This window comes from Engystomops pustulosus, chromosome 8 (assembly GCF_040894005.1).
Source record: "Engystomops pustulosus chromosome 8, aEngPut4.maternal, whole genome shotgun sequence".
In the NCBI taxonomy this organism is placed as follows: domain Eukaryota; kingdom Metazoa; phylum Chordata; class Amphibia; order Anura; family Leptodactylidae; genus Engystomops; species Engystomops pustulosus.
Window position 1 is genome coordinate 126,234,898 of NC_092418.1, and position 23,609 is coordinate 126,258,506.

The 23,609-nt window shown below is 48.2% G+C and overlaps 1 protein-coding gene across 10 annotated transcripts in view; it reads right to left on the bottom strand.

Moving 5' to 3' along the window:
• Positions 1 to 23,609, bottom strand: part of FMNL2 (formin like 2) — a 344,928-nt gene that overhangs the window by 169,709 nt on the left and 151,610 nt on the right. For all 10 annotated transcript variants that reach the window (XM_072122505.1, XM_072122503.1, XM_072122510.1 and 7 more), the window contains exon 2: positions 4,442 to 4,525. In XM_072122505.1, the coding sequence (XP_071978606.1) occupies positions 4,442 to 4,525 (84 nt within the window). The remainder of the gene's footprint in view (positions 1 to 4,441; positions 4,526 to 23,609) is intronic.

The following is a 23,609-nucleotide window of genomic DNA, read 5'->3' on the forward strand; positions in this document are numbered from 1 at the left end:
TATGGACATAGTGTAACATGTAATAATATGGACATAGTGTAACCTGTAATAATACGGACATAGTGTAACATGTAATAATATGGACATAGTGTAACATGTAATAATACGGACATAGTGTAACATGTAATAATATGGACATAGTGTAACATGTAATAATATGGACACAGTGTAACCTGTAATAATATGGACACAGTGTAACCTGTAATAATATGGACATAGTGTAACCTGTAATAATATGGACATAGTGTAACCTGTAATAATATGGACACAGTGTAACCTGTAATAATATGGACATAGTGTAACCTGGACCTGTGAAACATGTAATAATATGGACATAGTGTAACATGTAATAATATGGACACAGTGTAACCTGTAATAATATGGACACAGTGTAACCTGTAATAATATGGACATAGTGTAACCTGTAATAATATGGACATAGTGTAACCTGTAATAATATGGACATAGTGTAACATGTAATAATATGGACATAGTGTAACATGTAATAATATGGACCTAGTGTAACATGTAATAATATGGACATAGTGTAACCTGGGCCTGTGTAACATGTAATAATATGGACATAGTGTAACATGTAATAATATGGACATAGTGTAACATGTAATAATATGGACCTAGTGTAACATGTAATAATATGGACATAGTGTAACATGTAATAATATGGACATAGTGTAACCTGTAATAATACGGACATAGTGTAACATGTAATAATACGGACATAGTGTAACATGTAATAATATGGACATAGTGTAACATGTAATAATACGGACATAGTGTAACATGTAATAATATGGACATAGTGTAACATGTAATAATATGGACACAGTGTAACCTGTAATAATATGGACACAGTGTAACCTGTAATAATATGGACATAGTGTAACCTGTAATAATATGGACATAGTGTAACCTGTAATAATATGGACATAGTGTAACCTGTAATAATATGGACACAGTGTAACCTGTAATAATATGGACATAGTGTAACCTGTAATAATATGGACATAGTGTAACCTGTAATAATATGGACATAGTGTAACCTGGACCTGTGAAACATGTAATAATATGGACATAGTGTAACATGTAATAATATGGACACAGTGTAACCTGTAATAATATGGACACAGTGTAACCTGTAATAATATGGACACAGTGTAACCTGTAATAATATGGACATAGTGTAACCTGTAATAATATGGACATAGTGTAACATGTAATAATATGGACATAGTGTAACCTGGACCTGTGTAACATGTAATAATATGGACATAGTGTAACCTGGACCTGTGTAACATGTAATAATATGGACATAGTGTAACCTGTAATAATATGGACACAGTGTAACCTGTAATAATATGGACATAGTGTAACCTGGACCTGTGTAACATGTAATAATATGGACATAGTGTAACCTGGACCTGTGTAACATGTAATAATATGGACATAGTGTAACCTGTAATAATATGGACACAGTGTAACCTGTAATAATATGGACATAGTGTAACCTGTAATAATATGGACACAGTGTAACCTGTAATAATATGGACATAGTGTAACCTGGACCTGTGTAACATGTAATAATATGGACATAGTGTAACATGTAATAATATGGACACAGTGTAACCTGTAATAATATGGACATAGTGTAACCTGGACCTGTGTAACATGTAATAATATGGACACAGTGTAACATGTAATAATATGGACATAGTGTAACCTGGACCTGTGTAACATGTAATAATATGGACATAGTGTAACATGTAATAATATGGACATAGTGTAACATGTAATAATATGGACACAGTGTAACCTGTAATAATATGGACACAGTGTAACCTGTAATAATATGGACACAGTGTAACCTGTAATAATATGGACACAGTGTAACCTGTAATAATATGGACACAGTGTAACCTGTAATAATATGGACACAGTGTAACCTGGACCTGTGTAACATGTAATAATATGGACACAGTGTAACCTGTAATAATATGGACACAGTGTAACCTGTAATAATATGGACACAGTGTAACCTGTAATAATATGAACACAGTGTAACCTGTAATAATATGGACATAGTGTAACCTGGACCTGTGTAACATGTAATAATACGGACCTAGTGTAACATGTAATAATATGGACCTAGTGTAACATGTAATAATATGGACCTAGTGTAACATGTAATAATATGGACCTAGTGTAACATGTAATAATATGGACATAGTGTAACCTGGGCCTGTGTAACATGTAATAATATGGACATAGTGTAACATGTAATAATATGGACATAGTGTAACCTGGGCCTGTGTAACATGTAATAATATGGACATAGTGTAACATGTAATAATACGGACATAGTGTAACCTGGGCCTGTGTAACATGTAATAATATGGACATAGTGTAACATGTAATAATATGGACATAGTGTAACCTGGGCCTGTGTAACATGTAATAATATGGACATAGTGTAACATGTAATAATATGGACATAGTGTAACCTGGGCCTGTGTAACATGTAATAATATGGACATAGTGTAACATGTAATAATATGGACATAGTGTAACATGTAATAATATGGACCTAGTGTAACATGTAATAATATGGACATAGTGTAACATGTAATAATATGGACATAGTGTAACCTGTAATAATACGGACATAGTGTAACATGTAATAATACGGACATAGTGTAACATGTAATAATATGGACATAGTGTAACCTGGGCCTGTGTAACCTGTAATAATATGGACCCAGTGTAACATGTAATAATATGGACCCAGTGTAACATGTAATAATATGGACATAGTGTAACCTGGACCTGTGTAACATGTAATAATATGGACATAGTGTAACCTGGGCCTGTGTAACATGTAATAATATGGACATAGTGTAACCTGGGCCTGTGTAACATGTAATAATATGGACATAGTGTAACCTGTAATAATATGGACATAGTGTAACATGTAATAATATGGACATAGTGTAACATGTAATAATACGGACATAGTGTAACATGTAATAATATGGACCTAGTGTAACATGTAATAATATGGACATAGTGTAACATGTAATAATATGGACATAGTGTAACCTGTAATAATACGGACATAGTGTAACATGTAATAATACGGACATAGTGTAACATGTAATAATATGGACATAGTGTAACCTGGGCCTGTGTAACCTGTAATAATATGGACCCAGTGTAACATGTAATAATATGGACCCAGTGTAACCTGGGCCTGTGTAACATGTAATAATATGGACATAGTGTAACCTGGGCCTGTGTAACATGTAATAATATGGACATAGTGTAACCTGTAATAATACGGACATAGTGTAACCTGGACCTGTGTAACATGTAATAATATGGACATAGTGTAACATGTAATAATATGGACATAGTGTAACATGTAATAATATGGACATAGTGTAACATGTAATAATATGGACATAGTGTAACCTGGACCTGTGTAACATGTAATAATATGGACATAGTGTAACATGTAATAATATGGACATAGTGTAACATGTAATAATATGGACATAGTGTAACATGTAATAATATGGACATAGTGTAACCTGGACCTGTGTAACATGTAATAATATGGACATAGTGTAACCTGGGCCTGTGTAACATGTAATAATATGGACATAGTGTAACCTGTAATAATACGGACATAGTGTAACCTGGGCCTGTGTAACATGTAATAATATGGACATAGTGTAACCTGTAATAATATGGACATAGTGTAACATGTAATAATATGGACATAGTGTAACATGTAATAATATGGACATAGTGTAACATGTAATAATATGGACATAGTGTAACATGTAATAATACGGACATAGTGTAACATGTAATAATATGGACATAGTGTAACCTGGGCCTGTGTAACATGTAATAATATGGACATAGTGTAACCTGGGCCTGTGTAACATGTAATAATATGGACATAGTGTAACCTGGGCCTGTGTAACCTGTAATAATACGGACCCAGTGTAACATGTAATAATACGGACCCAGTGTAACATGTAATAATACGGACCCAGTGTAACCTGGACCTGATTGGGATTTTTGTTGGATTATGAAACAGATTTGGGTCCTTGGAGAGATTTTATTTCTCAGATATAGAAGTGAGGACATTTCTGGAAGGTTCCTGTGCGCAGTGTGAATATCCGCACAGAGATCTGCACGTCCCTATGATATCCCGGATAACATCCTGCGGAGCCGGAGAACCCTGGGACGGGACAATAATCTGCCTGCAGTCCCCACATTGCACCGGTCCCCAATGGACTTTATGGGCCCTTGCAGTTCCTCCTCTCCCCTCCGGGGGCGCTGTGTCCGGCGCATTCTCCTCATCCACAAACAAGGACATTTTGGGGGGAAATATTCCATCCAGAGGAGCACTTACCTGGTCGCAGATAAGTTCCCACTTTTTCTCGTTGTCGTACTGTCGCAGGAGCCGCGCTTTATCAGGCGGGAGATTCATCGCATTCTGGAAGGAAATACAAAGTCATTAGGATCCGGAGGGAAAATCCCGAACTCGTTGTGTCCGGCCGGGAGATTCTGGAATCACATGTATCCCCTCTGTACTCGCTTATATCCAGATGTGGCGCTGGTCCAATGGGTCCTGTCCCAGCGGATCCCCCCCCCCTGACATGTATCCCCTCTGTACTCGCTTATATCCAGAGGTGGTGCTGGTCCAATGGGTCCTGTCCCAGTGGATCGCCCCCCCTGACATGTATCCCCTCTGTACTCGCTTATATCCAGAGGTGGTGCTGGTCCAATGGGTCCTGTCCCAGCGGATCCCCCCCCCTGACATGTATCCCCTCTGTACTCGCTTATATCCAGAGGTGGTGCTGGTCCAATGGGTCCTGTCCCAGCGGATCGCCCCCCCCCTGACATGTATCCCCTCTGTACTCGCTTATATCCAGATGTGGCGCTGGTCCAATGGGTCCTGTCCCAGCGGATCCCCCCCCCTGACATGTATCCCCTCTGTACTCGCTTATATCCAGATGTGGCGCTGGTCCAATGGGTCCTGTCCCAGCGGATCCCCCCTCCTGACATGTATCCCCTCTGTACTCGCTTATATCCAGAGGTGGTGCTGGTCCAATGGGTCCTGTCCCCGCGGATCCCTCCCCTCTGTACTCGCTTATATCCAGAGGTGGCGCTGGTCCAACGGGTCCTGTCCCAGCGGATCCCCCCTCCTGACATGTATCCCCTCTGTACTCGCTTATATCCAGAGGTGGCGCTGGTCCAATGGGTCCTGTCCCAGCGGATCCCCCCCCCCCCCCCTGACATGTATCCCCTCTGTACTCGCTTATATCCAGAGGTGGCGCTGGTCCAATGGGTCCTGTCCCAGCGGATCCCCCCTCCTGACATGTATCCCCTCTGTACTCGCTTATATCCAGAGGTGGCGCTGGTCCAACGGGTCCTGTCCCAGCGGATCCCCCCTCCTGACATGTATCCCCTCTGTACTCGCATATATCCAGGTGTGGCGCTGGTCCAATGGGTCCTGTCCCAGCGGATCGCCCCCCCTGACATGTATCCCCTGTGTACTCGCTTATATCCAGAGGTGGCGCTGGTCCAACGGGTCCTGTCCCAGCGGATCCCCTCCCCCTGACATGTATCCCCTCTGTACTCGCTTATATCCAGAGGTGGCGCTGGTCCAATTGGTCCTGTCCCAGCGGATCCCCCCCCCCTGACATGTATCCCCTCTGTACTCGCTTATATCCAGGTGTGGCACTGGTCCAATGGGTCCTGTCCCAGCAGATCGCCCCCCCTGACATGTATCCCCTGTGTACTCGCTTATATCCAGAGGTGGTGCTGGTCCAATGGGTCCTGTCCCAGCGGATCGCCCCCCCCTGACATGTATCCCCTCTGTACTCGCTTATATCCAGAGGTGGCGCTGGTCCAATGGGTCCTGTCCCAGCGGATCGCCCCCCCCTGACATGTATCCCCTCTGTACTCGCTTATATCCAGAGGTGGCGCTGGTCCAATGGGTCCTGTCCCAGCGGATCCCCCCCCCCCTGACATGTATCCCCTCTGTACTCGCTTATATCCAGAGGTGGTGCTGGTCCAATGGGTCCTGTCCCAGCGGATCCCCCCCCTGACATGTATCCCCTGTGTACTCGCTTATATCCAGAGGTGGCGCTGGTCCAACGGGTCCTGTCCCAGCGGATCCCCTCCCCCTGACATGTATCCCCTCTGTACTCGCTTATATCCAGAGGTGGCGCTGGTCCAATTGGTCCTGTCCCAGCGGATCCCCCCCCCCTGACATGTATCCCCTCTGTACTCGCTTATATCCAGGTGTGGCACTGGTCCAATGGGTCCTGTCCCAGCGGATCGCCCCCCCTGACATGTATCCCCTGTGTACTCGCTTATATCCAGAGGTGGTGCTGGTCCAATGGGTCCTGTCCCAGCGGATCGCCCCCCCCTGACATGTATCCCCTCTGTACTCGCTTATATCCAGAGGTGGCGCTGGTCCAATGGGTCCTGTCCCAGCGGATCGCCCCCCCCTGACATGTATCCCCTCTGTACTCGCTTATATCCAGAGGTGGCGCTGGTCCAATGGGTCCTGTCCCAGCGGATCCCCCCCCCCCTGACATGTATCCCCTCTGTACTCGCTTATATCCAGAGGTGGTGCTGGTCCAATGGGTCCTGTCCCAGCGGATCGCCCCCCCCTGACATGTATCCCCTCTGTACTCGCTTATATCCAGAGGTGGCGCTGGTCCAATGGGTCCTGTCCCAGCGGATCGCCCCCCCCTGACATGTATCCCCTCTGTACTCGCTTATATCCAGAGGTGGCGCTGGTCCAATGGGTCCTGTCCCAGCGGATCCCCCCCCCCCTGACATGTATCCCCTCTGTACTCGCTTATATCCAGATGTGGCGCTGGTCCAATGGGTCCTGTCCCAGCGGATCGCCCCCCCCCCCTGACATGTATCCCCTCTGTACTCGCTTATATCCAGAGGTGGTGCTGGTCCAATGGGTCCTGTCCCAGCAGATCCCCTCCCCCCCCCTGTGTTCTCCGTATACTAATAATCCTGGAACATCTCTTCTTAATATTCTATTGTGTCATTTCCCTATTGTTCTACCTAGAAATTTAGGAATAAATTGACAACTAGCTGCTACCATTTCTATTGTCTAAGAGGCGTGTCTCTGCACAATCTAATATTATGCTAATGAGCCAGAAGGGCTCTGGAGGGTGTTGCCAGAGCCCCTCCGTGCTGTAGCTTCACAGGCTGTTACACTGTGCAGAGCATTCCCTCCCTTTCACTACGCGCGGCTCCCTCTAGTGACACCTAGAGTCTTAAAGGTAATTATTGTAAGGAATTGGACAATGTAAATTGGAGGGGGGTCCCACATCTTCATGCAGATTTACACTCCTGTCTCCATAGGACTGGCGAGGACTAAGGTCTTCAGCCACATGAATGGAGGGTCACGGCCCCTCCTGTCCTGATTATTCTATTCCTGGAGACCCCCGTCCTGTGATTATTGTGGGTCACGGCACCTCCTGTCCTGATTATTCTATTCCTGGAGATCCCCGTCCTGTGATTATTGGGGGTCACGGCCCCTCCTGTCCTGATTATTCTATTCCTGGAGACCCCTGTCCTGTAATTATTGGGGGTCACGGCCCCTCCTGTCCTGATTATTCTATTCCTGGAGACCCCCGTCCTGTGATTATTGGGGGTCACGGCACCTCCTGTCCTGATTATTCTATTCCTGGAGACCCCCGTCCTGTGATTATTGGGGGTCACGGCCCCTCCTGTCCTGATTATTCTATTCCTGGAGACCCCCGTCCTGTGATTATTGGGGGTCGCGGCCCCTCCTGTCCTGATTATTCTATTCCTGGAGACCCCCGTCCTGTGATTATTGGGGGTCACGGCCCCTCCTGTCCTGATTATTCTATTCCTGGAGACCCCCGTCCTGTGATTATTGGGGGTCGCGGCCCCTCCTGTCCTGATTATTCTATTCCTGGAGATCCCCGTCCTGTGATTATTGGGGGTCACGGCACCTCCTGTCCTGATTATTCTATTCCTGGAGACCCCCGTCCTGTGATTATTGGGGGTCGCGGCCCCTCCTGTCCTGATTATTCTATTCCTGGAGACCCCCGTCCTGTGATTATTGGGGGTCACGGCACCTCCTGTCCCGATTTATTCTATTCCTGGAGACCCCCGTCCTGTGATTATTGGGGGTCACGGTCCCTCCTGTCCTGATTATTCTATTCCTGGAGACCCCCGTCCTGTGATTATTGGGGGTCACGGCCCCTCCTGTCCTGATTATTCTATTCCTGGAGACCCCCGTCCTGTGATTATTGGGGGTCACGGCCCCTCCTGTCCTGATTATTCTATTCCTGGAGACCCCCGTCCTGTGATTATTGGGGGTCACGGCACCTCCTGTCCCGATTATTCTATTCCTGGAGACCCCCGTCCTGTGATTATTGGGGGTCGCGGCCCCTCCTGTCCTGATTATTCTATTCCTGGAGACCCCCGTCCTGTGATTATTGGGGGTCACGGCCCCTCCTGTCCCGATTATTCTATTCCTGGAGACCCCCGTCCTGTGATTATTGGGGGTCACGGCCCCTCCTGTCCTGATTATTCTATTCCTGGAGACCCCCGTCCTGTGATTATTGGGGGTCACGGCACCTCCTGTCCCGATTATTCTATTCCTGGAGACCCCCGTCCTGTGATTATTGGGGGTCACGGCACCTCCTGTCCTGATTATTCTATTCCTGGAGACCCCCGTCCTGTGATTATTGGGGGTCACGGCACCTCCTGTCCCCATTATTCTATTCCTGGAGACCCCCGTCCTGTGATTATTGGGGGTCACGGCACCTCCTGTCCTGATTATTCTATTCCTGGAGACCCCCGTCCTGTGATTATTGGGGGTCACGGCCCCTCCTGTCCTGATTATTCTATTCCTGGAGACCCCCGTCCTGTGATTATTGGGGGTCACGGCCCCTCCTGTCCTGATTATTCTATTCCTGGAGACCCCCGTCCTGTGATTATTGGGGGTCACGGCCCCTCCTGTCCTGATTATTCTATTCCTGGAGACCCCCGTCCTGTGATTATTGGGGGTCACGGCACCTCCTGTCCTGATTATTCTATTCCTGGAGACCCCCGTCCTGTGATTATTGGGGGTCACGGCACCTCCTGTCCTGATTATTCTATTCCTGGAGACCCCCGTCCTGTGATTATTGGGGGTCACGGCCCCTCCTGTCCCGATTATTCTATTCCTGGAGACCCCCGTCCTGTGATTATTGGGGGTCACGGCACCTCCTGTCCTGATTATTCTATTCCTGGAGACCCCCGTCCTGTGATTATTGGGGGTCACGGCCCCTCCTGTCCTGGTTATTCTATTCCTGGAGACCCCCGTCCTGTGATTATTGGGGGTCACGGCCCCTCCTGTCTTGGTTATTCTATTCCTGGAGACCCCCGTCCTGTGATTATTGGGGGTCACGGCACCTCCTGTCCCGATTATTCTATTCCTGGAGACCCCCGTCCTGTGATTATTGGGGGTCACGGCCCCTCCTGTCCTGATTATTCTATTCCTGGAGACCCCCGTCCTGTGATTATTGGGGGTCACGGCACCTCCTGTCCTGATTATTCTATTCCTGGAGACCCCCGTCCTGTGATTATTGGGGGTCACGGCACCTCCTGTCCCGATTATTCTATTCCTGGAGACCCCCGTCCTGTGATTATTGGGGGTTACGGCACCTCCTGTCCTGATTATTCTATTCCTGGAGACCCCCGTCCTGTGATTATTGGGGGTCACGGCACCTCCTGTCCCGATTATTCTATTCCTGGAGACCCCCGTCCTGTGATTATTGGGGGTCACGGCACCTCCTGTCCTGATTATTCTATTCCTGGAGACCCCCGTCCTGTGATTATTGGGGGTCACGGCCCCTCCTGTCCCGATTATTCTATTCCTGGAGACCCCCGTCCTGTGATTATTGGGGGTCACGGCCCCTCCTGTCCTGATTATTCTATTCCTGGAGACCCCCGTCCTGTGATTATTGGGGGTCGCGGCCCCTCCTGTCCTGATTATTCTATTCCTGGAGACCCCCGTCCTGTGATTATTGGGGGTCACGGCACCTCCTGTCCTGATTATTCTATTCCTGGAGATCCCCGTCCTGTGATTATTGGGGGTCACGGCACCTCCTGTCCTGATTATTCTATTCCTGGAGACCCCCGTCCTGTGATTATTGGGGGTCACGGCACCTCCTGTCCCGATTATTCTATTCCTGGAGACCCCCGTCCTGTGATTATTGGGGGTCACGGCCCCTCCTGTCCTGATTATTCTATTCCTGGAGACCCCCGTCCTGTGATTATTGGGGGTCGCGGCCCCTCCTGTCCTGATTATTCTATTCCTGGAGACCCCCGTCCTGTGATTATTGGGGGTCACGGCACCTCCTGTCCTGATTATTCTATTCCTGGAGATCCCCGTCCTGTGATTATTGGGGGTCACGGCCCATCCTGTCCTGTGACTGGGATCAGGACTGATATTTTGCCTCTGGCTGTATGTTTCAGTCCCTGTAAGTCTCCCGGATGTTTGTACATAAGTCACAGGTACAATCCGTTCTCTTACAGGAGAGTGAAATATCTTGGCCGTGCGTCACGCTTTTCTTCCGTGCGTCCTGAGACTTGCCCCGACTCGCCGCTTCCTCCCAGATAAACGTTACATCTGTTACCAGAAGAAATGTATCAGATTTTACAGCCATAAAATTCTGTGAACGTTTATTCCCTCCATCCTGCGCTGTTATAATATATATACACGTATCAGCATTAATGAGAAGACATATATGTAAATGAGCTGCAGGGGGCGGTGCTTAGTCCAGTGCGCGCTCTGGTACCGGGTCATTTGTATATATGAGAAATAACCACAGAGAAATGTAAAAGTACCACCGAGTATTATTGTCTCATGTGCCATAGGGATCAGCACCGAGTATTATTGTCTCATGTGCCATAGGGAGCAGCACCCCCCCCCCCCCCCCCGGGTCATCTCCTCCGGGCCATTCCCTTAGGAACACAACGTAGTTAGGGATAGCCGTATGTCACCCTGAGCCCCGGCTTCCTCTATGGAAATCATTGGTCGCTGGCCCGACCGTCTCCACACCCCATGTCCCAGCTATAAAGGGGGCGGCAGAGCAGGACCCCCGGATACATCCCCTGCTAGGATCACTACCGGGGGAAGCTGCACCCGCGCCCGGGGAAGTGGCAAAGGGGTCAGGGCACAGCAAACCCTCAGCAACACTGAACGGGTAAATTCAGCAAGCCTCACTGGTGGCACATGTCTGATGTGTGCACAATTACCGGGGTCACTCCTGTACTGTACACCCCTAATGTCACCATCATGTTACACACCCCACTGGTGGCACATGTCTGATGTGTGCACAATTACCGGGGTCACTCCTGTACTGTACACCCCTAATGTCACCATCATGTTACACACCTCACTGGTGGCACATGTCTGATGTGTGCACAATTACCGGGGTCACTCCTGTACTGTACACCCCTAATGTCACCATCATGTTACACACCTCACTGGTGGCACATGTCTGATGTGTGCACAATTACCGGGGTCACTCCTGTACTGTACACCCCTAATGTCACCATCATGTTACACACCTCACTGGTGGCACATGTCTGATGTGTGCACAATTACCGGGGGTCACTCCTGTACTGTGCACCCCTAATGTCACCATCATGTTACACACCTCACTGGTGGCACATGTCTGATGTGTGCACAATTACCGGGGTCACTCCTGTACTGTACACCCCTAATGTCACCATCATGTTACACACCTCACTGGTGGCACATGTCTGATGTGTGCACAATTACCGGGGTCACTCCTGTACTGTGCACCCCTAATGTCACCATCATGTTACACACCTCACTGGGGGCACATGTCTGATGTGTGCACAATTACCGGGGGTCACTCCTGTACTGTACACCCCTAATGTCACCATCATGTTACACACCTCACTGGTGGCACATGTCTGATGTGTGTACAATTACCGGGGTCACTCCTGTACTGTGCACCCCTAATGTCACCATCATGTTACACACCTCACTGGTGGCACATGTCTGATGTGTGCACAATTACCGGGGTCACTCCTGTACTGTGCACCCCTAATGTCACCATCATGTTACACACCCCACTGGTGGCACATGTCTGATGTGTGCACAATTACCGGGGTCACTCCTGTACTGTACACCCCTAATGTCACCATCATGTTACACACCTCACTGGTGGCACATGTCTGATGTGTGCACAATTACCGGGGTCACTCCTGTACTGTGCACCCCTAATGTCACCATCATGTTACACACCTCACTGGGGGCACATGTCTGATGTGTGCACAATTACCGGGGTCACTCCTGTACTGTGCACCCCTAATGTCACCATCATGTTACACACCTCACTGGTGGCACATGTCTGATGTGTGCACAATTACCGGGGTCACTCCTGTACTGTGCACCCCTAATGTCACCATCATGTTACACACCTCACTGGTGGCACATGTCTGATGTGTGCACAATTACCGGGGTCACTCCTGTACTGTACACCCCTAATGTCACCATCATGTTACACACCTCACTGGGGGCACATGTCTGATGTGTGCACAATTACCGGGGTCACTCCTGTACTGTGCACCCCTAATGTCACCATCATGTTACACACCTCACTGGGGGCACATGTCTGATGTGTGCACAATTACCGGGGTCACTCCTGTACTGTGCACCCCTAATGTCACCATCATGTTACACACCTCACTGGTGGCACATGTCTGATGTGTGCACAATTACCGGGGTCACTCCTGTACTGTGCACCCCTAATGTCACCATCATGTTACACACCTCACTGGGGGCACATGTCTGATGTGTGCACAATTACCGGGGTCACTCCTGTACTGTGCACCCCTAATGTCACCATCATGTTACACACCTCACTGGTGGCACATGTCTGATGTGTGCACAATTACCGGGGTCACTCCTGTACTGTGCACCCCTAATGTCACCATCATGTTACACACCTCACTGGTGGCACATGTCTGATGTGTGCACAATTACCGGGGTCACTCCTGTACTGTACACCCCTAATGTCACCATCATGTTACACACCTCACTGGTGGCACATGTCTGATGTGTGCACAATTACCGGGGTCACTCCTGTACTGTGCACCCCTAATGTCACCATCATGTTACACACCTCACTGGGGGCACATGTCTGATGTGTGCACAATTACCGGGGTCACTCCTGTACCGTGCACCCCTAATGTCACCATCATGTTACACACCTCACTGGTGGCACATGTCTGATGTGTGCACAATTACCGGGGTCACTCCTGTACCGTGCACCCCTAATGTCACCATCATGTTACACACCTCACTGGTGGCACATGTCTGATGTGTGCACAATTACCGGGGTCACTCCTGTACTGTACACCCCTAATGTCACCATCATGTTACACACCTCACTGGTGGCACATGTCTGATGTGTGCACAATTACCGGGGTCACTCCTGTACTGTACACCCCTAATGTCACCATCATGTTACACACCTCACTGGTGGCACATGTCTGATGTGTGCACAATTACCGGGGTCACTCCTGTACTGTACACCCCTAATGTCACCATCATGTTACACACCTCACTGGTGGCACATGTCTGATGTGTGCACAATTACCGGGGTCACTCCTGTACTGTACACCCCTAATGTCACCATCATGTTACACACCTCACTGGTGGCACATGTCTGATGTGTGCACAATTACCGGGGGTCACTCCTGTACTGTGCACCCCTAATGTCACCATCATGTTACACACCTCACTGGGGGCACATGTCTGATGTGTGCACAATTACCGGGGTCACTCCTGTACTGTACACCCCTAATGTCACCATCATGTTACACACCTCACTGGTGGCACATGTCTGATGTGTGCACAATTACCGGGGTCACTCCTGTACTGTGCACCCCTAATGTCACCATCATGTTACACACCTCACTGGTGGCACATGTCTGATGTGTGCACAATTACCGGGGTCACTCCTGTACTGTACACCCCTAATGTCACCATCATGTTACACACCTCACTGGTGGCACATGTCTGATGTGTGCACAATTACCGGGGTCACTCCTGTACCGTGCACCCCTAATGTCACCATCATGTTACACACCTCACTGGTGGCACATGTCTGATGTGTGCACAATTACCGGGGGTCACTCCTGTACTGTACACCCCTAATGTCACCATCATGTTACACACCTCACTGGTGGCACATGTCTGATGTGTGCACAATTACCGGGGTCACTCCTGTACTGTACACCCCTAATGTCACCATCATGTTACACACCTCACTGGTGGCACATGTCTGATGTGTGCACAATTACCGGGGTCACTCCTGTACTGTGCACCCCTAATGTCACCATCATGTTACACACCTCACTGGTGGCACATGTCTGATGTGTGCACAATTACCGGGGTCACTCCTGTACCGTACACCCCTAATGTCACCATCATGTTACACACCTCACTGGTGGCACATGTCTGATGTGTGCACAATTACCGGGGTCACTCCTGTACTGTACACCCCTAATGTCACCATCATGTTACACACCTCACTGGGGGCACATGTCTGATGTGTGCACAATTACCGGGGTCACTCCTGTACCGTGCACCCCTAATGTCACCATATCCCACACCAATGCCCCTGAAATCACGAGCAGTGGCCACAACTTCCTCTTCAGAACAGAAAAGTCCCGGGACTAATGACCCAATTGCAAATACACAACAGCGCCGGGGCTGACGGGGCTGAAAACTGCGACACCTGCGGCTGAGTGATAGGAAAGAGTGTTTAGGATTCTAGGAGGGATGTGGCCGCCATCAAACATCTCACATGGGTTTACAGCAAGTCACTGGTGAATGTCAAATTGTGGCCAAAAGTTACAGATGATCCCCCATTTAGGTGAATGTGACTGCATTGTGCGATATTTCAGGACCATATCTGTCATCCTGCGGGTCTATAGGGATATAATCGATTCTCGTCCAGACTCATTTCCCCTTCAGGATTTCCAGAATCCGTGCGATTTTACCTCCGGGATTGTAACATGGATCCGGATGGAAATACTTTCAGGATTTGTGCAGTCTTCACGGTCAGCACATCGAGGTCCTGCAGGTTGTCACCTCTCCCTCTACATATGACGTCATTTCTAACCTCTGAGATCACAATAACCATCCGGCAGCCATATTGGGTGCGCCCCGAGGGTCCCAGAAGATGATGACCCCAATGGGAGCTCTGACAGTGACCCTACAGGGTTATATAATAATATAATATAATATACAGCCCTTTAAATCCAGTCTCACTCTCTGCAATGGTATATATCTGTTAATTGCCCTCGTATTGCATGTGTCTGTTTCTTTCTGTAACATTTGACCCTTTTCTGTCCTACCTGATTTAATGTTCATCTCTGCCCCTCAATGAGTTTGTTTTTCTCTGTTCAGAACTTGATCCACATGCGTTAAGTGTCCGAGATTAATTGTTTTACGAGCTAAATGAGGGCCTGGTCTCTTGTCTTCTCTGGGTATAAATTTAGTGATAGTATAGGATGCTTGCATTCTTTGTTTGCTTAGCATAATATTCTGCTAAGTATAATAATATTCTGAGAAGTATGAAACTGCAGTTTGACATTGCAGTTAGACAGGGCAGGAGACAGGTAAGATGGCAGAGAAAAATGAACAATTATGTTTGTCTCAAAATGTTTTCCATTTTCTCCCTGTTTGCCATGGTCGTTTTACTTGCCCACCGTCCATCTATTCCACCAGTACCAACTATCCATATCAATGCCTCCCTTCTTCACTCGCCTTTCTTTACCACTCACACACTCTATACGTTATGTAACCAGACTAACTTATCACAGTCTTCTGCCGTGAAGCAAGAAATAACTTCTTATAAATCTCTGAAGCATCTTTTGTCTCTTTTCTTTCTCCTTCTGCTCGCTGCAGGTGACGTCTCTCCTAACCCAGGCCCACCTTCTGCTTATTCTAACACTTCACACAGAAACCCTGCTAACCTCATAAAGATTCAGTGTATCCACTCTTCTCCTCCTCCACTTGTAACCCCTTTTATATGTGCCCTATGGAACGCCCGCTCTGTGTGTAATAAACTAGAATCAGTTCATGACCTCTTTCTTTCTAAGTCTTTTGACATGCTTGCCATTACGGAAACATGGATCCAGCAGGATGACTCTGCCTCCCTCGCGGCTTTGTCTTATGGCGGTTTACACTTTTCTCACTGTTCCAGACCTGAGAATAGACAGGGAGGTGGGGTAGGCATGCTCCTCTCTCCACAATGCACTTTCCAGGTCATGCCTTCTGTACCCTCTCTTACTTTCCCATCTTTTGAGGTCCACACCCTCAGACTTTTCCGCCCATTCTCTCTTCGTGTGGCTGTAGTATACCGTCCTCCTGGCTCACCCTATCAGTTTCTTGACCACTTTGCCTCCTGGCTCTCTCACTTTCTACCCTGTGACATTCCAACCATCATCATGGGAGACTTCAACATCCCTGTTAACACTCCCATTTCCCCTCCTGCCTCTCAGCTCTTATCACTAACTACTTCTCTAGGTCTTTCACAGCTCTGCGATTCCCCCACTCATAGTGAGGGAAACATCCTCGATTTGGTCTTTTCTCGACCATCTTCAATATCTGATTTTACCAATTCCTCCTTTCCACTTTCAGACCATAATCTCCTTTCTTTTACTCTCAATAATCCTTCTCGTTCTCAGAAGCCTTCCACCCATCACTCATACCGGAACCCACGTGCAATAGATACTCATAAACTCACAGAAAACTTACAGTCTGCACTGTCCCCCATCTCCTCTTTCACCTGTCCAAACCTGGCTACTAACCACTATAATCACACTGTCAGAAGCGCCCTAGATGAGATGGCACCACTCACTATCCGAAATTTTCAACACACACGCAGGCAACCTTGGCACACCAAACAAACTCGTTTCCTTCCGCAGTGCTCCAGGATTGCTGAACGTCTGTGGAGAAAATCGCGCACATCTGCAGACTTTCTACACTTCAAATTTATGCTAAAAACGTATAACTCTGCCCTTCACCTCGCTAAACAGGTCTATTTTACTAATCTCATATCCTCTCTCTCTAACAACCCCAAAAGGCTCTTTGATACCCTTCACTCCTACACCAAAGGTGCAGCCACCTGTCACAGACCTTGGGGCTGAAGATCTGGCCGCCTATTTTAAGGATAAAATTGATTGTATCCGCCAGGAAATAATTGCTCAATCCACTCACCCCTCCAATCCCCTTCCCTCCCATACCTTATCTTGTTCACTCTCTTCCTTTGAGCCAGTCACAGAGGAAGAAGTGTCTAGGCTCCTTTCCTCTGCTCGCCCCACTACCTGCATCAGTGACCCCATCCCCTCACATCTGGTACAGTCTCTCTCCCCAGCAGTCACTTCTCACCTAACTAATATTTTCAATCTCTCTCTTTCTTCTGGTGTCATCCCCTCTTCTTTCAAGCATACTATTGTTACCCCTTTACTAAAGAAACCTTCCCTGGACCCATCCAATGCTACTAACTACCGACCAGTTTCTAACCTCCCTTTCATCTCCAAACTCCTGGAACGCTTGGTCTATTCTCTATAACCCGCTATCTCTCAGCTAACTCCCTCCTTGACCCCCTACAATCTGGTTTCCGCTCTATGTATTCCACTGAAACTGCTCTTTCTAAAGTCTCCAATGATCTTCTCACTGCAAAATCCAAAGGTGACTCTTCTCTCCTCATTCTCCTGGATCTATCGGCAGCGTTCGATACTGTGGACCACCAGCTGCTCCTCAGGAGGCTTCACTCCATTGGCCTAAAGGACACTGCACTCTCGTGGTTTTCTTCCTATCTCTCTGACCGCACTTTCAGTGTCTCCTTTTCTGGATCTTTCTCTTCTCATCTTCCTCTCAGTGTCGGGGTTCCTCAGGGATCAGTCCTAGGCCCTCTCCTCTTCTCTCTCTATACTGCCCCCATTGGACAAACCATCAGCAGATTTGGTTTCCAGTATCATCTTTATGCTGATGACACCCAGCTATATACTTCTGCACGTGACATCACCCCTGCCTTAATCCAGAACACTAGTGACTGTCTCTCTGCTGTCTCTAACATCATGTCCTCTCTCTTCTTGAAACTTAATCTTTCTAAGACTGAACTTCTTATCTTTCCACCATCTACTAACCTAACCACCCCTGACCTCTCCATCTCGGTCTGTGGGATCACTATAGCACCGAGGCAGCATGCCCGCTGTCTTGGGGTTGTACTGGACTCTGACCTCTCCTTTTTACCATATATTCAATCTCTTGCTCGCTCTTGCCGGATGCATCTCAGAAACATCTCCAGAATCCGGCCGTTTCTGACATTTGAAACTTCTAAAATGCTAATTGTTGCACTTATTCACTCTCGACTAGACTCCTGTAACTCCCTACTAATTGGTCTTCCACTCTCTAAACTCTCTCCTCTTCAATCTATTCTTAATGCAGCAGCCAGGCTCGTCTTTCAGGCCAAACGCTACACGGATGCCTCCAGTTTGTGCCAATCACTGCACTGGCTACCTGTCTCCTTCCGTATTCACTTTAAGATAATAACCCTCATCCACAAAGCTCTGAATAATGCTGCACCTCTCTATCTCTCTTCTCTCATCTCAGTCTATCGCCCCTCCCGTGCTCTTCGATCTGCCAGTGACATTAGATTAATCTCTACCTTAATTCGAACCTCCCATGCACGTATCCAGGACTTCTCCCGAGTTGCACCAATTCTCTGGAATGCCCTTCCCCAGACTCTGAGACTAATACCCACCCTCCAAAGCTTCAAACATGCTCTTAAAACCCATCTCTTTAGGCAAGCCTATCACACTCGCTAACTGCATGAAATGTCAACTCTCCCTTTACTAATCCATCCTATGTCCTATCTCCCATCTGTTATCTGGCAAACAGCAGATATATACCAAGCTCCAGGCTTCTCTGCAGTCTTTTTCACCTTGGACCCTGTAAATAAGATGGCGGCTGATGGCTGGTTCAAGCAGCAACATCGTTGTTTAGTAAATTATTTATTAAATTATTTTATATTGTTCCCTTATAAAGAATGGCTGGACCATTATACAACCTCTTGTGTCTCCCCCCTCATCCTCATAGACTGTAAGCTCTTGTGTCACCCCCTCATCCTCATAGTCTGTAAGCTCTTGTGTCCTCCCTCATCCTCATAGACTGTAAGCTCTTGTGTCACCTCCTCATCCTCATAGACTGTAAGCTCTTGTGTCACCCCCTCATCCTCATAGACTGTAAGCTCTTGTGCCCCCCTCATCCTCATAGACTGTAAGCTCTTGTGTCACCTCCTCATCCTCATAGACTGTAAGCTCTTGTGTCACCCCTCATCCTCATAGACTGTAAGCTCTTGTGTCACCCCCTCATCCTCATAGACTGTAAGCTCTTGTGTCACCCCCTCATCCTCATAGTCTGTAAGCTCTTGTGTCCTCCCTCATCCTCATAGACTGTAAGCTCTTGTGTCACCCCCTCATCCTCATAGACTGTAAGCTCTTGTGTCACCCCCTCATCCTCATAGTCTGTAAGCTCTTGTGTCCTCCCTCATCCTCATAGACTGTAAGCTCTTGTGTCCCCCCCCTCATCCTCATAGACTGTAAGCTCTTGTGTCACCCCCTCATCCTCATAGACTGTAAGCTCTTGTGTCACCCCCTCATCCTCATAGACTGTAAGCTCTTGTGTCCTCCCTCATCCTCATAGACTGTAAGCTCTTGTGTCACCTCCTCATCCTCATAGACTGTAAGCTCTTGTGTCACCCCTCATCCTCATAGACTGTAAGCTCTTGTGTCACCCCCTCATCCTCATAGACTGTAAGCTCTTGTGTCACCCCCTCATCCTCATAGTCTGTAAGCTCTTGTGTCCTCCCTCATCCTCATAGACTGTAAGCTCTTGTGTCCTCCCTCATCCTCATAGACTGTAAGCTCTTGTGTCACCCCCTCATAGACTGTAAGCTCTTGTGTCCCCCCTCATCCTCATAGACTGTAAGCTCTTGTGTCTCCTCCTCATAGACTGTAAGCTCTTGTGTCCCCCCTCATCCTCATAGACTGTAAGCTCTTGTGTCACCCCTCATCCTCATAGACTGTAAGCTCTTGTGTCCCCCCTCATCCTCATAGACTGTAAGCTCTTGTGTCTCCCCTCATCCTCATAGACTGTAAGCTCTTGTGTCACCCCTCATCCTCATAGACTGTAAGCTCTTGTGTCACCCCTCATCCTCATAGACTGTAAGCTCTTGTGTCTCCCCTCATCCTCATAGACTGTAAGCTCTTGTGTCACCCCTCATCCTCATAGACTGTAAGCTCTTGTGTCACCCCTCATCCTCATAGACTGTAAGCTCTTGTGTCACCCCCTCATCCTCATAGACTGTAAGCTCTTGTGTCACCCCCTCATCCTCATAGACTGTAAGCTCTTGTGTCACCCCCTCATCCTCATAGACTGTAAGCTCTTGTGTCACCCCCTCATCCTCATAGTCTGTAAGCTCTTGTGAGCAGGGCCCTCACTCCTATTGTTCTATATGACTGTTTGTTCTTTGTAATGTAATATAGTTGTATATGTCCCCTATGATTTGTAAAGCGCTATGGAATTTGATGGCGCTATATAAATAAAGATTATTATTATATTATTATTATTGTTTACACCCGTGGCAGCCATTGTGGTTACGTAATGATTTGTGGCGACAAGTTGTAAATATTGGACCTTGTGAACCCACAATGAGATTTATAGAGTAGGAGATCCATTAGATCCATTAGATCCCGGCTGTGCAGCTGCTATAGACAGTCCGGGACCCCGTACAATGTGCTGGAGCGGCGTGACGCGGAGCCGGCTCCTTACACGGGAGGTCACTGGTATTATCGCTCTATTCCGGGAATAATCCAATCTTCTAATCAGCCGCAGGAGCCGAGTCCTGGGGACCCCGACAGACAAGACGTCAGGACCTCACCGGACCCGTGGCTCCTGCACAACAGGACAATATCCTGCCGGGACCCTCACACACCTTGGATCAATGGCGTCTGGTGTATCCTAGATCCAGGCCCCGGGACTGAGGGATCTTCTTATATTTCTTATCCATGGTCTAATTCATTCCAATATCAACTGTTATCATGCAGGAGGGTGTTACCAGAGCCCCTCCGTGCTGTAGCTCCACCGGCTGTTACACTGTGACGGAGCACTTGCTGCCTGATCACTGAGTACGACACTCACCGATCCCCGTCAGTCCATAGAGATTATCGGAGCAGAGCGGTCACGCGCGGCCGTCTGCTCCATTAGGCATAAGTGCAAGCTCTGAGACACTTTTTTTTTAAATGCGGCGGTTTTTCCGAATCCGTCGGGTTTTCTTACGGCCACGCCCCCCGATTTCTGTCGCGTGCATGCCGGTGCCGATGCGCCACAATCCGATCGCATGCGCCAAAATCTCGGGGCAATTCAGGGGAAATCGGCGCAAATCGGAAATATTCGGGTAACACAACGAGAAAACGCGAATCAGGCCCTTAGGAAATGACCCCCAATAATAAGTTCTGTGGATCTCATCTACTAATGGTGGGAAACAAATCTGCAATGACATTTTTTTTCCAAAAAACAGCCCAGCACCACAACCAACATTTGTAACGTGCAGCTTATATGTCAAGGGGGCGTGGCTTATCAGAAAAACGTGAATGACCTCACTGGAAGGGGGCGTGGCCTAAGTAGCGCTACAATGATCTGTGACTGTAACCAGACAGATATATATCCAGCTCACAGAGCATTGCCTGTATATATGTAACCACCCACAGCGGAAATCCCCATGTCACCCAGGGGATGCTGGGAGTTGTAGTAATCTTACTTATACTCTGCAGATGTTCTGTCTATGCTGTGAGCGCATGCTCATGGGGCAGAATGGGAGTAGTAGTCGTCCGCTCCCTGCGACATCCGCCCCCAGATCCGAGGCTCCGATGTATCCTGAGATGCAGAACTCCCACTTACTCATCGGGTTTGGGCCAAATTCGCCTTGGATCCGGTGATGTGTCCATTTCCCAATTACAGAACAGATTTGTTCCCGGTTCCTTCCCACACAAAGATGATTCCTCCGGGAGTAGTCCCTCAATTCTCATACAATCTTCACATGTTCAAGTATTTTTGGCTCAGTTCTTGGGTCACGGTCCACAGGAGGAGCCGGCGCCGTCCACATACACCCAGGATGTCTTCACACATGGAGCTGTCATTCCCAGCATTGTCTTTCCTGCGATAATACACCCTTTGTGTGCTGATTTATGCTGTTATATAGATTTATAGCGCTAGACCCCACAGCACAGAGAACAACCAGATAAAAGACACTGCATGTAACCACCACTGGAGGGAGCTGCAGAGCACACCGTATACTGCACTGTTTAGGAGTGTCAGTAAACTCTTAAGCTCCCCCTAGTGGTGACTGTAGACACCTAAAAACCGTAACCTCTGTCTATCTGTACAGAGTATCAGGAGCTCTGAATGAGGAAAGTAATAGAACTGATACATGTAGCATCTTACCAGCACAGGATACCCCAGGATGATGCAGGGCGGGGGCAGATAATGGGGAGGAGTTTAGCGCCTCCGGGTGGCTGACATTATACCTAGAACTGATACATGTAGCATCTTACCAGCACACGATACCCCAGGATGATGCAGGGCGGGGGCAGATAATGGGGAGGAGTTTAGCGCCTCCGGGTGGCTGACATTATACCTAGAACTGATACATGTAGCATCTTACCAGCACAGGATACCCCAGGATGATGCAGGGCGGGGGCAGATAATGGGGAGGAGTTTAGCGCCTCCGGGGGGCTGACATTATACCTAGAACTGATACATGTAGCATCTTACCAGCACACGATACCCCAGGATGATGCAGGGCGGGGGCAGATAATGGGGAGGGGTTTAGCGCCTCCGGGGGGCTGACATTATACCTAGAACTGATACATGTAGCATCTTACCAGCACAGGATACCCCAGGATGATGCAGGGCGGGGGCAGATAATGGGGAGGAGTTTAGCGCCTCCGGGGGGCTGACATTATACCTAGAACTGATACATGTAGCATCTTACCAGCACACGATACCCCAGGATGATGCAGGGCGGGGGCAGATAATGGGGAGGAGTTTAGCGCCTCCGGATTGGCTGACATTATACCTAGAACTGATACATGTAGCATCTTACCAGCACACGATACCCCAGGATGATGCAGGGCGGGGGCAGATAATGGGGAGGAGTTTAGCGCCTCCGGGGGGCTGACATTATACCTAGAACTGATACATGTAGCATCTTACCAGCACACGATACCCCAGGATGATGCAGGGCGGGGGCAGATAATGGGGAGGAGTTTAGCGCCTCCGGGTGGCTGACATTATACCTAGAACTGATACATGTAGCATCTTACCAGCACACGGTACCCCAGGATGATGCAGGGCGGGGGCAGATAATGGGGAGGGGTTTAGCGCCTCCGGGGGGCTGACATTATACCTA